This window comes from Thunnus thynnus, chromosome 3, assembly GCF_963924715.1.
Source record: "Thunnus thynnus chromosome 3, fThuThy2.1, whole genome shotgun sequence".
NCBI classification, from domain to species: domain Eukaryota; kingdom Metazoa; phylum Chordata; class Actinopteri; order Scombriformes; family Scombridae; genus Thunnus; species Thunnus thynnus.
The window spans coordinates 13,593,141-13,607,904 of NC_089519.1; the positions used below are offsets into that span (position 1 = coordinate 13,593,141).

Genomic DNA, 14,764 nt, shown 5'->3' on the forward strand with positions numbered 1-14,764 from the left:
AACTGATTCATCTTTGTGCTGGTGTGTATGTGTGTGCATGTATGCATACCGTATACATGCATGGGTATATACATATGTGTATGTGTGTTTGTTCTGTTGCATTTTTTTTGTATGTACAGTATGTGTATGAACATGTGTACGTGTGTGTTCCCTTTGCTTCCCTCACAGGCTGGACATGATAGTAGGCCCACAGCCGCTGAGCAGCCGAGCCAAGACCTTTTCCTCCCCCTCCCTGCCTGTCTATTACAGCCAGGGTAGAAAGAACTCCACTCAGGGGTCAGAATGCCCCCCCTTCCCCCGTCCCCTCCCCTCACATGTCAGATGGGTTCAGTCAGTTCAGATTCAGTCAATTCAGGAGATGGTTTGTCCTCAAAAGTGTGAAAACTGAAAATCAGGACTAAAAGATCAAATTTACTCTTTGAATTGATTGAGGTGGACGTGAAATGATCCCACCCTTTGTTCTTACATCCCTGTCATGCGCTGCTCTTTACTCACACCTTACTGTCCTGGGTATGAAATCATCATCCACTAACTTAGGGATGCGGTGTGTAAAATTTAGTGGCATCCAGCGGAACAGACTTGGCAGAAATGGAATATAATATTCATAAGTATATTTTCATTAGTGTATAATCACCTGAAATATGAACTTTTACTTCGTTACCTTAGAATGAGAGGGTCTTTTGCTTTTTTTGTGACTTTCACAGCCCCCATAGGTACTCCTATATGCTTTGAAGGGTAGGGGGAGGGGTATTCAGTTGGTTGTAATCTGCAAGCTCACCACTAGATGTTACTAAATCCTACACACTGGTCCTTTAACACTAACAAAACTCTACAATATATTGATTTTGGTTTGGGTGTTTGCTGTGTTGCTCTCTGCTGAAGAAATGGTGGTTTCTGATTAATTCTAGTGACTTCTGGGATCTGTGCTGACACAATTCACACAGAACACATTCTGTTACACAAATGCACACTACAATCTCCAAGCATTGCTGAAAAAAAAAAACCTTCCTGGCATTGCTGTTGTAATACTGACCCCTGCTGTTGTTGACTGAAAGTGCTGCATGTTCTTTAAAAGCAAGTGCTGATCAGACTTTGGTCAAACAGGATTTGCAAGTAGAGAAACTTAAATACAAAAAGCACTTTTGGAAGTGATTAACTGCTCACTTGAAATACTTTTCTGTGTTTTTGTATATATTTGGCAGTATAATCTCAACTGGCAAACTATGTACAATTATATATTTTACTTCATGCAGTGTGAACTCTTGTTTTAAAAACATGATGCAGGTCTGGTCTATATTTATCAGTGGAGGGGCTTTATTTCTCTAAAATGTTGGTGGCATCATAATTTTGCATGACATTGCCTCGGCTTATCACTGTTGAATGTTCATTGACAAACAGACTTTAATAACCAGATTCTAATGAACCTCACTGGATTTAAAGGGAATATTGTTTATGTAAATAAGAGTGTGGCAAAAAGACAGATACATGTATACATTCATGCAAAAAATGTTACATAAAAAGGATCTTTTTGAATAATCAAATTTGAATAATATGCTATAAATCAAACAGTTTTGTTGATAATAGCTGAAAAAGTTGTTGTTAATTGTCTGGTCATCAGTTTATATTATATGTTACAGTCAGCACCTTTTTTCATCCAACAAATAATATCTTCAAATCCAGTGAGGAGGTGTAACTTCTCATTTCCACAGTCTCTGCTCCTTTTTGTTGCCTGTATTTTGTTGAAAGAAAAATCTGCTTAATTTGTAGCTCTTGTTGCAGTTTCAACCTTCCTTCTTTTCTGTGGGCTGCCTCGTGGATTTCTACTTTCTACACTCTTCTACACTTTTTCTTCCTATCATTAATGTCTTGTTGTGTGTGCGTGTGCTTGTGCATGTGTGTTGTGTGTAATCCAGGGTGGACCAAATCCTCGGGAAGGGCCAGATCCCTCTGGACAAGAAGATTCGTGAGAAGTTGCTGTCTGATGGAGATTTATTAGAGGACATGAGCATGCTGGGTCGCGTGTGTAAAGTGGAGCGGCAGGTCTGTGTTCCGCTTCTCTAATTTTGCATTAAATCATGTGTAATAATGTGATTTGTATTAACCGGAAGGCTTTGCCTCTACATAAACAAAGATCAATTCCTGTCTTGTTGAAGTGCAGTGGCCTGTAATTGATGGTCATAATAGAGACAATTAAGCCAGTTAATTACACCAGAGTCTACAGAAGATCTAGTAAAGTAATATATCACCATATTATCATGCAAAAGACTGAAGTAATTTCTGCTTTGTAATCTTTAAATTTGATTTGGCTTCAGAATTAAATATCCTAGGATATGTGGGGATCAGCACTAAGTGTGATTTGATGAGAAGTGTCAAGTGGGTGAGAAGGAATACTTCATTATTTTGTAAAATACACTTCTTTACACTTTCTTTCTGGTAATGCAATAAGAAGAGTGACATCACTCTCATGTCTGTCTGTTGAGCTGGAGCCAGGAGGTGGCTAGCTTAGCTTAGCATAAAGACTGGAAGTATAGGAAACAGCTAGCTGTCTGCCCAGCACTTGTGGCTAGCATCTCTGGCAGGTTACCAGATATGGTTGGTGAGCACAGCTTTAGGTATTGGTCTCTGTACAGGCACAATAGCACCAGCCCTGGCAACCTTGATGCTACAAGATTCTAGGAAACTTGGCTGTTGTTTGCTAAGAAATAATCAGACTGTGTATCTCCCCCTAAAACAACAAATTGTCATTTTTACATTTCTGTCGGTGCGCAGGTTATACAAACAAGACAGAACATCTTTAATTAGTGAGCTTTAGGTGTTAGTAAACAAATTTTTGAACTTTGGACAGAGCCAGGCTAGCTGTTTTCCCTGCTTCCAGTCTTTATGCTAAGCTAGGCTAATTGCCTCCTGGCGCCAGTTAACGCAAAGACATCTTTTTTTTCTAATCTCACTGAAAGCAAGAAAGCAAATAGGTGTATTAAATGAAAGGGATGGAAAGGTAAATGTCAGCATCTGGTGCAGATGTAATCACTACTTTTTTTTTTTTAGTCCAAATTTTATTCAACAATCTGCACATTTAATGCAGTCATTACTTTTGTTTGACCATCATTTTGATCTTTTTTGTGCAAGAAGGCAATCAAAACTTACTTTTTTCAGCTTTACAGTAATTGTAAATATTATACACTGTTGAAATCAGTGTGTAGAATTTAAAAACGTCCAACTTTGACACCTCCCAGTGATGATATCAAGAAGTACACTGTGGTAGACTGAAGGGCTGAAAGCAACACACACAACTGCTACATTTCTTTTTTACCAGGATTGTCTCATTTTTCTACAAACAGAAACTTTTGCCACAATTTGAAAGCTGTTATAATCACACAATTCTACACATAGTGGCTTTAAAATGCTTCCTTCTTTTGCTTACTTATCACTCCTCACTCTCATCCTCCCGTTCTCTCCTCATAGGTTCAGTCAATTGAGTCAAAGCTCGACTCCCTGCTCGACATCTATCGTCAGGTCTTGCATAAAGGCTCTTCCTCAGCCCTCACGCTCTCCTCTCTGCCCCTGTTCGAGCTGGAACAGACCTCTGACTACCACTCCTCCGTCTTTAGCAAGGACCTGTCCTGCTCCACCCAGGTCAGCAACAGTGGAGTGGCTCCCCCTGGTGGCTGCGTCATGCGCTCCTCCACCAACTCCCACCTCTCCCAGGGAGGACTCCATCTCATCCTTGCGCCACACAACGAGCTCAACCTCAATCTCAATGCCTCCTCTTCCACACCTCCCTCCGGCCATGCATCCTCCTCCTTCAGCCCATCGCCGCTCCCTCATCACCATCATCATCACCACCACCACCATCATCATCCCCATCATCCCCACCATCATCATACGCAGGCTCAGGCCACCACGCCTGAAAGTGGCAATGATGAGGCTGTGGGAAGCTCTCCACCCATCCTCACGCCAAATAGTGTCAGCAGTGGCGGGGGCGGAGGAGTAGTAGTGGTAGACGGAGGGTTTCCTCTTCTGGCGAGGCTTCCACCACCGCCCCCTCCAAGTCGAAGCGGGGGCCCGAGTAGCTTGATGCGAGCAACCTCCACAGAAGCGTCCCCAGACATGGACGACTTTTGTGGAGGTCTAGGGACGCAGACGGAGGACAGCAGTGTTGGGGAGGACCTCGGCCTTGGCTTGGGGCTGGGCAGACTGGGCCAAAGCAATGGCAGACTAAGCACCAAAGACGAGGGCTCCTGGAGGAGACATATGAGCCTGGAGCTGGAGCCCCTGGTGCCACCAGCCCTCAGCTGCTGCTCAGGCCCCAGCCAGGTGGACCGAGGCTTGGGCAAGTCCATGTCAGTGCAGAACCTGATGCAGACAGCCCCGGGGACAGCCCATGATGCCCACCACAGCCTCTCATCTCCAAGCCCCAGTACATGCAGTGACTCCCCCGTTGGCTTTCACAGCTGTAGCCAAGACCCTGGGGGAGGAGGGCGTGATGGTAGAATAAGAAGAAGTGGTGGTGGTGGATGGGGGGAGGAGGACCTCTTTATCAGCGACAGGGACATAGAGACGCAGGGATTTGACTTCCTGTCTCAGGGGACTGTTGAGGCTCACACCTACTCCTCTGAGCTCCTGAGGACAGGGGGCAGAGCAGGGACAGGGTCCCGGGGCTCTAACCGTAGTCTGGCCACTGGTCATGCATCCTCACCCTCTGCTGGCAGCACCGAATTGCTGAACATGCCACACGTACGGCTAAAATAGACCAGCTACATGCTTGGAAGGCACCCAAATCTCACCTCACAGAGACGGTTTTTATCCTTTTTGGAGGGGAGTGGGAGGGCGGGAATATAACAAGGGGTCCCTTTTTGTTTATTTTCATGTTGATCGATTTGATCAGAATCACAGTATTTTCACACAGGCTGATCACATACTGTATGCTATATCATTGCATGAGTTATTCTTTGTTTTAAGATATGATTGACAAATCTGAGATAAAAGATGAAGGCTTGTAAAATGGGAACACAGACCCCCAAAACCTGAGACTTCGCTATTTAACAAAGCCAACTAAACTTGATCCTGAAAGATGGTTGGTTGATATGTGAACTTGAGATACAGCATGAGCGTTGCATGTTTTCAGTCAAAAGTACTGGGATTAGCAAGATACAGTTTACATTCAATAACGTAGGAAGGCATGGACACCTAACACGCACATCTGTCACAATAATTAAAAAATGCTTGAATACTTACATGTGCACATGTAAATGAGATCTGTTTCCTGTCTTGCTGATCACATGAAAGGCTGCCATAGAGAAATGAATGTTAACTCAACATGGCCAAACTTAATGAACTCATTCTATGTTCTTGTCTCTATTTCTGTTTTATTTCGAAAATATCCTGTCCATTTTAGAACAGATCACCTCTTAAAGTTTATATTGTCAAATTATATGAACTACTATCCTCAACCAATGACTTAGGTTGCTCACAATAAAAAGATCATTATGGTATATTAGCAAGTTTTATCTACTAAAGTTCATTGCCATCTTGGAATGCAGGCGGCACATCTTCATATTTCTAATGAATTCTTCCAACAGTTCCAAGCAACCATTGGTTTCTTTTCATTTCTGTAATGGTATGGATATTAATTAGCAGACTTGAAGTGTATGATGCATCACAGAGAAAATTAGCTTCACACATTTTTACATTGTTACATTATCATTGTGTGGTTACGCAGTGTATGTGCAGATAGTTTTGAAAAGACAGCGCTGCATTGCCAATGATGTCACTGACAAAGAATACATGCAGACTTGAAACACCCACATTTTTTAAACAAAGCGCCGTGCAAATTGTACATTGTAGTTACTTGTAGTAAATTGGCTAAAACAAGCAGAACCACTGATACAGTCCTTAAATAACATATTTTGGTGATTTTTTTAAATTGAAAAGATGTAATCACAGTCTCTCTAGGATACGGGAAAAAAAACAATATTTTCAGCAAACATTAATGCATAGTTGGTTTTTAGGTCATAAATTGGACAAAAATTTAAAAAAGAAAAGAAAAACATCATTGTGGCATGTGGCAAGACGTTTTTTCTTTTTTTTAAAAAAATCATTAAAATATGTTATTTATCAAGGCGTGCCCAAACTTTTGTATACAAGTGTACACACATATGCACCTGTATACATGCACATGTACAGGTAATAATGCTACACACATGGCCAGCTGTGATGCTACATGTCCATTACACTGTGGACACATCTTAACTCTGCAGTCTAAGGTACAGTCCAGAGGAGCGCAACAAGGAGCAGACGCTGCTTATTTTCAGATCAATTATGCACCAGTCAGTTGGTTTTTGAGCCGACGACAGCCATGGATTGAAACACAACTTGAATGTTACTTTTTTGGTTTATAGGCAGTCTGTCATTTTGTAAGGTGTATTATCAAAGCACTTTGTTTTGGTTCAGAAAAATATAAATTGAAAGAAATGTTCAGAAATCTAACTTTGTATTACATTTTATCATGAAAGGAAGGTGTCTGTTTAAACCATGGTCAAAGTTTGCTTTTCTTCATTCATTGTAATGTGAGATGATTTCTGTTTGTTTGGAGTGGACTCGCTGCAGAATGTATTGCTTATATCATTATTAGTATGAGCAGAACACCTGTTGCTTGAACTGCTGAGCAGTGACATCAAGATGACTAATAACTTTCCTCTTCCTCTTGCATGGTACAGAATCAGGTGCATCAGGGAATGTCAAGTGGTCCTCTCCAGGTTGTAGGGAAACTATTACATAAGCTGCAGGTGGATACTAATCATACAGCATCTAAAACCTCAGTGGTGATGAATCAGCATTAGCTAACAGTACCTCAATATAATCTGAAGTCCCATAGCAAAGACCAGAATATGTGAAGGAGGTTTGGGGTCAGTTTGCTTTCAAATGTGGAACTGAATTTTACTTTCCTTAAGATATTTAAATATATTTTGCATGAAAAGGTTGTCATATCAAAACCTGTTTATAACTGAGAATGAATCATTAAGAAAAATCACTATTTAAAGTTCAAAATGATTGCATCAGAAGTTTAAAAAAAAGAAAAGAAAAAAAAAAAGACCCCAGCACTGACATTAAGTCTACAAAATGTTCAGTGCATACAGTATATTGGTGCCTTGCTTTTGTGGTACATATTCATCTCCATATCTGCAATTTCCTGACAAGTGCATTAGGTTCCTCTGAACAGACACGGTTGCACTGTCTTCATTTTCCCTCTCTGTAAATGTTCTGACCTCAGACATTTTGCAGTTTTTTATTCAGAGATCATTTTGCTACTGGGCATAAAACAGGCCTTTGATATGTTAACATTCTGTCTCATTTCTTTTAATTTATTTAAATTATGTGCACATATTTACACGCTAGTAATAATCTCAGTTAGATTAATGAAGCCTGTAATGTAATGAAAATGCAAGTGAACTTTTATTCTCATTCATCAATAAAGGAAATTCTATGAAGAGCATATAAGAGTTTGTTTTTTGCTGTCTCACCATCATTTACTGATGTGTATAGTTCTTCAGTGGTTTGTGAGCATAGAAGTAAAGCAGATACGACAATGAAACAGGGAACATCTTTTAAACATCTTTAATCTTATGAACATGTGCTCACAAATGACACTGATTAAGGTGCACGAACTAAACAGTAACATTTAACAGTGCTACTGCACAGGAGTTTAAGACAGGCAAAGTGCGAGGCATATAGATTTCAGGAATCAGACAAAGATTATCTGAAGCTTGTTCCTCTAAAATGCAACAGTGAGCATGTAAGCAGCCAATCTACCTTTGGCTAGTGAGCATATCTCTTTTAATGCTAGAACACAGAGCATTACTTCAACAAAGACCAGGCAAACGAACATCTCTGCCTTATTTATTATTAAGCAGCTACATTTGTTGGCTAGGTTAACGAGCAGCTTAATTGTAACTATAACAGCACACAACCAGAAAGCAGTTATGTAAATTTGTTGTGTCGTTCTTTCACAATCTGAGTGACAATAAAATCTACATATAACATTGTGTTAACATGTTAATCATCAACAGTGTGGTACTATTTTTTTTCCTTCGTCTGCTTTTGCGATGCATTGTGATAATAGACCAGACGCTGACTATGGTGTGCAGAAGGGGCGGGGTGTTAGTGTGTCTTCGGCCATGGTGAGTGCTTGGGGCAGCAGCCCAGCACAATGTTCATTTGACCTTCTGCGCCTTCTGTGCAGACTTGGTGATCTTACCGCTGGTGGGTGCTTTCTTTTCCACACCCTTAATCACTCCCACCGCCACAGTCTGGCGCATGTCACGGACTGCAAACCGCCCTGAGGGGGGATCATGCAAAAACATCACATCATCAGTGAGGTTACCATCAAAGTTAATGTTTGATTTGAATTCACAATGACCTTGATTAAAACCCAACAAATTATACTTGAGAACTGCAGCTTCACCCACAAGAGGAAATCCTGCTGCGGGATTGGTGACTTACCCAGAGGTGGGTACTCAGAGAAGCTCTCTACACACATGGGCTTGCCGGGGATCATGTCCACAATGGCAGCATCCCCGGACTTCAGGAACTTGGGGTTGTCCTCAAGCTTCTTACCAGAGCGACGGTCGATCTTTTCCTTGAGCTCTGCAAACTTGCATGCGATGTGCGCAGTGTGGCAGTCCAGTACGGGAGCATATCCAGCACTGATCTGACCAGGGTGGTTCAGGATAATTACCTGAAGCAAAGAGAAGCACTCAGGTAAAGCAGATGCACAGACTCGTGAACATGCATGCATTAAGGTCAGAATCCTCTATAAGTCATCTTTGCAGACCTGAGAGGTGAAGCCGGCTGCTTCCTGTGGTGGGTCGTTCCTGCTGTCTCCGGCCACGTTGCCACGGCGAATATCCTTGACAGACACGTTCTTCACATTAAAACCCACGTTGTCCCCAGGCAGCGCCTCGTTCAGGGCCTCGTGGTGCATCTCCACAGACTTCACCTCAGTGGTCACGTTGACGGGGGCAAAGGTCACCACCATGCCAGGCTTTAGGATTCCTGTTTCTACTCGGCCCACTGGTACCGTCCCAATGCCTGGCAGAGAGAAAGGTTACAATTTTATATAGTCTGTACTCACAGCTACCTGTAAAATGACCACAAGTAAAATGATAGTTTCAAGTCTCAACAACAGGCATGAACATTTCCATGAGACTGTGGGATCTGAAAAAAGGACAGACACTCACTTTAAGATATAATGAACCAGTGGGAATTCTTTCTAGGCCTCATTCAGCTCTGCTCTTTTTGTCTCAAGGTGCTCTCATTCCCAAAATACTTTTAACATATAATCTGGTGCCACTGACGCTTTAGGAGAACTTGATAATTGGAGCACTTACATCCTCCAAGTCTGTACTCCCAACAACAAACTGCACAATTATCACCTTCACAGACACCCACATCAACACCACCCTCACCTCCAATCTTGTAGACATCCTGCAGAGGCAGGCGTAGGGGCTTGTCGGTGGGGCGCGTAGGAGGCTGGATGGCATCCAGGGCCTCCAGCAGTGTGGTGCCTGAAGCATTGCCATCTTTACGGTTGATCTTCCAGCCCTTAAACCAGGACATCTGTGGAGGGACATAAGTTTTGTTAAGACTAATTAGAAGGTCCAAAAGCAGAAGAAGTTGCACCATGCACACTCCCTTGAGATATAAGTTTAAACAGATGGGTTTTCATGGTCATACTATCCTTATTCCATATGTTTCTGTATATACTGTCAACATGTCATCCAGCACACTCACATTAGGGCTGGGCTCCAGCATGTTGTCTCCATTCCAGCCAGAAATGGGCACAAAGGCCACAGTGTCAGGGTTGTAGCCAATCTTCTTGATGTAAGTGCTGACTTCCTTAACAATCTCCTCATAGCGCTTCTGGCTGTAGTTGGGCTCAGTGGAATCCATTTTGTTGATGCCCACAATGAGCTGCTTTACTCCCAGGGTGTAGGCAAGGAGGGCGTGTTCACGAGTCTGCCCGTTCTTTGAGATGCCAGCTTCAAACTCACCCACGCCTGCAGCCACGATCAGCACAGCACAGTCTGCCTGAAAGAGGCGGGGGAGAGAGAGATAAGATGAAACCTTTCAACTAACCTTAGATTAGCTGTGTGGTATGCTAAAAGCACTCAAACACAAATATAATCCTGGCCATGCATGCGGTGATTTCTTTACTATGCTCCAACAAAATTTTTATCTGGTCTTTCAGAAATGCTTTGCTGTCCCTTCTCTATTAACAGTTTTCCTACAATGCTTTTCTCTCTCCCTTAAACACTTTCTCATTTTTTTACTCTTCCTCCCACTCTCCCTCTACCTGAGAAGTCCCAGTGATCATGTTCTTGATGAAGTCCCTGTGTCCTGGAGCATCGATGATGGTGACATAATACTTGCTGGTCTCAAACTTCCATAGAGAGATGTCAATGGTGATGCCACGCTCACGCTCTGCCTTCAGCTTGTCCAGAACCCATGCGTATTTGAAGGAACCTTTTCCCATCTAGGTAATGGGAGAGGAAATTAATATAAAGACATGCAGCCTTTATTTACTATAACTATACCTTTGCTAAACTTTTGTCCAAAGCCTTTTTACCATATTTATAATGCATGCTTCCAGATGCAATCTATCTCTAAATACATGTAAACATATGTGCACGATGGCATCTTCATCACGCCTCCACAGAACAATTCTAAAATTTTTATTAATTTCTATTTCTATTAATTAATGCTCCAAATTTAAGAATAACTGATGCTATAATAGTAAAACTGTTTCAAGTCATAAATCTCAGTACTGTAATTATGATACTGTGACTAGGATGGACTTACTTTGTATAAAAGTAAAAAAAATCAGTATGATAACTTCAATCCTTAGAATTGTTGTTGAAAAAAGGTAATAAATTACATGTAATGGAACATTTTATAAAGTAATAAAATATTTAATCTACACAAAATATGAATGACTACTTGTTACATTACTTATTACTGACTAATTCTACTAATAAAATTCAAACTTTCCATATCATATTTTCAACTTTTCTGTGTGTTCTAGGTTTGGCAATTAACAATGCAAATTCTGGCCTCAAAAATTATGAGAGTGTAATAACCTAAACAGTAAGCCTAAAATTATACTATTTATTATAAGGCAATTACACTAGACTATCACAGGACTATGACAACCTAACCTTACTGAAAGTCAAACTGATAATTGCTGCATTGCTCTGTCACACTGCTTGTAATTCAGAGAAAGTAGCCAGGCTGCAGATAAAGCTTGTTTCAGAACTACTACAGATGTTTTAGCAATGGTGCCAATCAAATAAAAGTGTTTTTTGTGCCAAATGCTTACAGAGTTATGGCTTAACCACCTACTAACAGTGCAGCAGCAGGGCACAGAGTACACAGGTATAGACATGATACTTGATAGACAAGACAAGGCACCCAGTTAAACAGAAAATATACTACTGTTCTAGAACAGCTACAGCATGGTACAAAATCACAGAAATAGAAAATCATTAAAAATCATATTTTAAGTGGTTATAATATGAGTCATACCTCAGCTGCTTCCTTCTCAAACTTCTCAATTGTTCTCTTGTCAATGCCCCCACACTTGTAGATGAGGTGGCCAGTGGTGGTGGACTTGCCTGAGTCGACATGTCCTATTACCACAATGTTTATGTGGAGCTTCTCCTTCCCCATGGCAGCTCACTCTAGAAAATACTAAGATATCCCAGTGGTACAGTTAATGAGACAAATGACCCGTAGCTGTTGAGAACTATCACTGCTTTACATGCACACACACACACACTTCTCGATGTGCACTTAAACTCACAATTTTGTACCCATATAACATAAACAGTAATGATCCCACCAATATTGATGATGCTACTGTTGCCTGAGTTCAGAAAGAATACAAATATACACAATGAATAATGGTGTGGTTATTAAGCAATAATCAAACACCTTACCTCCTACAGAGTTAAGCTTGTTCGACCTGTGTTAGGTATAACAGGTATTATTAGTGGCTAACCTGCAGTATAAGGTGAAACGATGATGACCTGTACCTGTAAGTGATTGAGTTTCTATAAGTCTGTAACTGAACAAAAGCATTAAAAATAAAGTTGAGTGTGATCAAATCAAAGTGACATCACTGCCTTTATGTTGTGATATAATGTATCGTAGAATCTCAGATCTACAGAGACACTCAAGGGAAAATGGATGGCAAAGACTAGCACTGGTTACACATATCTTCACCTGTTTCTACACATTCACCTGACGAGAGGTGCATCTATAAAAGGTATGCATTTCAAGCTCACAGGCAAGAGGCTGCCGCTGAAGTCTCACTGTCTCAATTTATGACGATGTGCACTAATTAGAGGGAGCAGTAAAGTCCCAATGAAATGGAAGTTAGAGTATCTTCAGCTTCTGTACTGTGACGTACTTCCCAGTGAAACAGAATATTTGAGCAGTGTATAGTTAAAAGAGGGATTTACATCAAATCATTCGCATTTGACTGGGAGCAGTAGAGAGAAATGGAGGTACAGAGGACTGTTGGCTCCACACACACCTCCTTCACCTGCTGTTAGATCAGGAGGAGAGCGAGGGAGAGATGAATGAATTAGACCTCAGCCACATTTGGAAATGAAAACAAAGTTTTTGCCAACTGATATCCAAACATACATCTCTTCCTATCTCTCTCCATATTGCTCTGTTAGCTACTAGACCCACAAACAGTGACGTGCGGTTTTATATAATGGGTATGGCTGCTCCCCGCGCAAAGTCATATTATATTGGATGACTTTTGTAAACACACCTGAGTGCAGGATGAGTCATCAAGCATTTGAAACCGTTTTAGGGGAAGAGAAAACACAGGGATTTTGATGTAAAAATACTCTGATACTGATTTTTGACATATAGTTGGCATATAACAAAAGATAAATAAACAATTAACACAGGGATACAGGATTAAAACTGGGAAAATAAATTTTTCACTTCACTGGGACTTTAACTGTTAACCCCACCTCTCTCCATTCATTTAAAACATACCTTTTCAATGGTATTTAACATAAATAATAGTAATAACTTACTCCACTAATGTTAAAGCATACAGCTAACTTTACTTACTGTATTCCAGGTCTGTCCTAACTTTAGTACTTTAATATATGACGTGAAAATTGTCATATCTAACTATCTAACTAACTAAATAGTTAACTAAATAACGAGTTTACATTCTTCTGACCAGTTTCCGAATTTATATCAACTTTAATCAATAAGCAGTTAAGTTAGCCTTAAGTTAAATTGCGCCATTTCGCGCCAAAGCGTAACATTATCTCGGTAAAGAAAAATGGACGACAAGCAAACTATCAGTAAATGAGAAGTAAGATAACGTTATATTCCAGCTATATGTACATTAAGTTAGCTTCTGGGACTTTAACTTTCATTTTGCGTTATTTTATCGCGAGCAAGCTAACCTTAAGCAAAAAAAATGGCGCATAGAATAATTGAGTCACTCCCTTCTAATTAAGATTTAACGTTAAATGAAAATATTCAAAATTATAATACTAAATACAGAAGCACCCACATAAATAATAGACTGGATCAATCAATCCCCTTACCTTACCGTTTGCTTCGTTTAAGTGAGGTAATTAGTGAATAACCTAATCGATAAAGCTAGCAACACCCGTTTATTGTTGCGTCGTCACTCTGCCGCTGTGGCACACGCACACGTGCGCGCGCACACGGCTGGATTTCAACCTGCGCTGACTGAACTTTCTCTGATTACGCCGCCTGTTATTACTGCATGTTTGGGCTTTCAGGGGGAAAATGACTGTTATTTTAGACTTCTTACTGCTCTGTTCACATCACGAGAGAATAAAAGAAGCCCGTATTCAACGAGATTTCTGTGTTTGTTAGTAATTTCAAAGACAACCATGCTGAATTCTTCACAGTAGCATCACTGGACAACAACCCATACACCTGATAATCTACTGATGATTGCCGCTCATTTGTGGCTTTGAGATGACGGCACAAACTGAATAACATAAATCTCCATTACAGATGATCTGAATATCCTATTAAAATGAGTCAGTGTGCAGGTATACTGCCAGTAAAGGACATTTATGCGAGACAATACCGCAATGAACAGGCATTGCACTGCAGAGCTGATGGCGTCGTAACTGTCTGCATGTCTGAGCGCCCATCTACAAACAGCAACACAGCACTTTGTGATTGTGGCAGCAAAATGATGGTCGACACAGATGATTCCCGAATGACTGTCAAGTGGGATATTTCTCCGCTGAAACTGCGCCACACCGGCCTAGCCAGAGCTACAGTACCACCCAGACCCCTCTGCACTTTTTTGGCAGCACTAGCTTTGATCAAATTACCATGACATCAGTGCCACACAACATTCAACCATCAGTTTCGAGTCTTAGTATAATGCAGTTACATAACCACTATTACAGATGTGCCTGAAATCACTAAGCCTTTGCAATATGTCTATTCCAGAACGCAAACAATAGTTTGTTATTGTGTCCCACCGGAAAATGTCCTACCTTTCCCTCAGAAGTGCGTCCACTGGTTCACTGCGATGACACAGGGGATGCTGTCTGCTGTGCTGCTCTGACAGACGCAGTTAAGTACCGCTGTGTTAACTGGCGTCAAACGCGTCACTTACTGAACTTACTAGGTTTGACCACTAGATGGAGGGCTGCTACAACAAGGAAATGAGTCAGCTCTG

The 14,764-nt window shown here is 41.1% G+C and overlaps 2 protein-coding genes across 11 annotated transcripts in view; one reads left to right on the forward strand and one right to left on the reverse strand.

Moving 5' to 3' along the window:
• kcnq5b (potassium voltage-gated channel, KQT-like subfamily, member 5b) overlaps positions 1 to 5,234 on the forward strand; it is a 118,241-nt gene extending 113,007 nt beyond the window's left edge. For 5 of the 8 annotated variants that reach the window (XM_067584361.1, XM_067584357.1, XM_067584358.1 and 2 more), the window contains 2 exons: positions 1,914 to 2,040; positions 3,463 to 5,234. In XM_067584361.1, the coding sequence (XP_067440462.1) occupies positions 1,914 to 2,040; positions 3,463 to 4,749 (1,414 nt within the window). In that variant the 3' untranslated portion in view covers positions 4,750 to 5,234. Of the gene's footprint in view, positions 1 to 168; positions 277 to 1,913; positions 2,041 to 3,462 lie in introns of all 8 variants that reach the window. The other 3 variants (XM_067584354.1, XM_067584355.1, XM_067584356.1) reach the window with 1 other exon arrangement.
• A 2,364-nt stretch (positions 5,235 to 7,598) lies between these two features.
• LOC137179574 (elongation factor 1-alpha 1) lies at positions 7,599 to 14,693 on the reverse strand. Of its 3 annotated transcripts, none has more exons than XM_067584364.1 (8): positions 14,580 to 14,693; positions 11,581 to 11,745; positions 10,352 to 10,531; positions 9,790 to 10,086; positions 9,465 to 9,615; positions 8,831 to 9,087; positions 8,500 to 8,734; positions 7,599 to 8,335 (listed from the first exon to the last, which is right to left on the reverse strand). In XM_067584364.1, exons 2-8 carry the CDS (start codon positions 11,722 to 11,724, stop codon positions 8,211 to 8,213), a joined length of 1,389 nt encoding a protein of 462 aa, XP_067440465.1. In that variant the 5' UTR covers positions 11,725 to 11,745; positions 14,580 to 14,693; the 3' UTR covers positions 7,599 to 8,210. The 3 variants fall into 3 exon arrangements, with proteins under 3 accessions (XP_067440465.1, XP_067440466.1, XP_067440464.1); XM_067584365.1 differs by lacking the exon at positions 14,580 to 14,693 and adding an exon at positions 13,646 to 13,760; XM_067584363.1 differs by lacking the exon at positions 14,580 to 14,693 and adding an exon at positions 13,641 to 13,760.
• Positions 14,694 to 14,764: the final 71 nt, after the last annotated feature.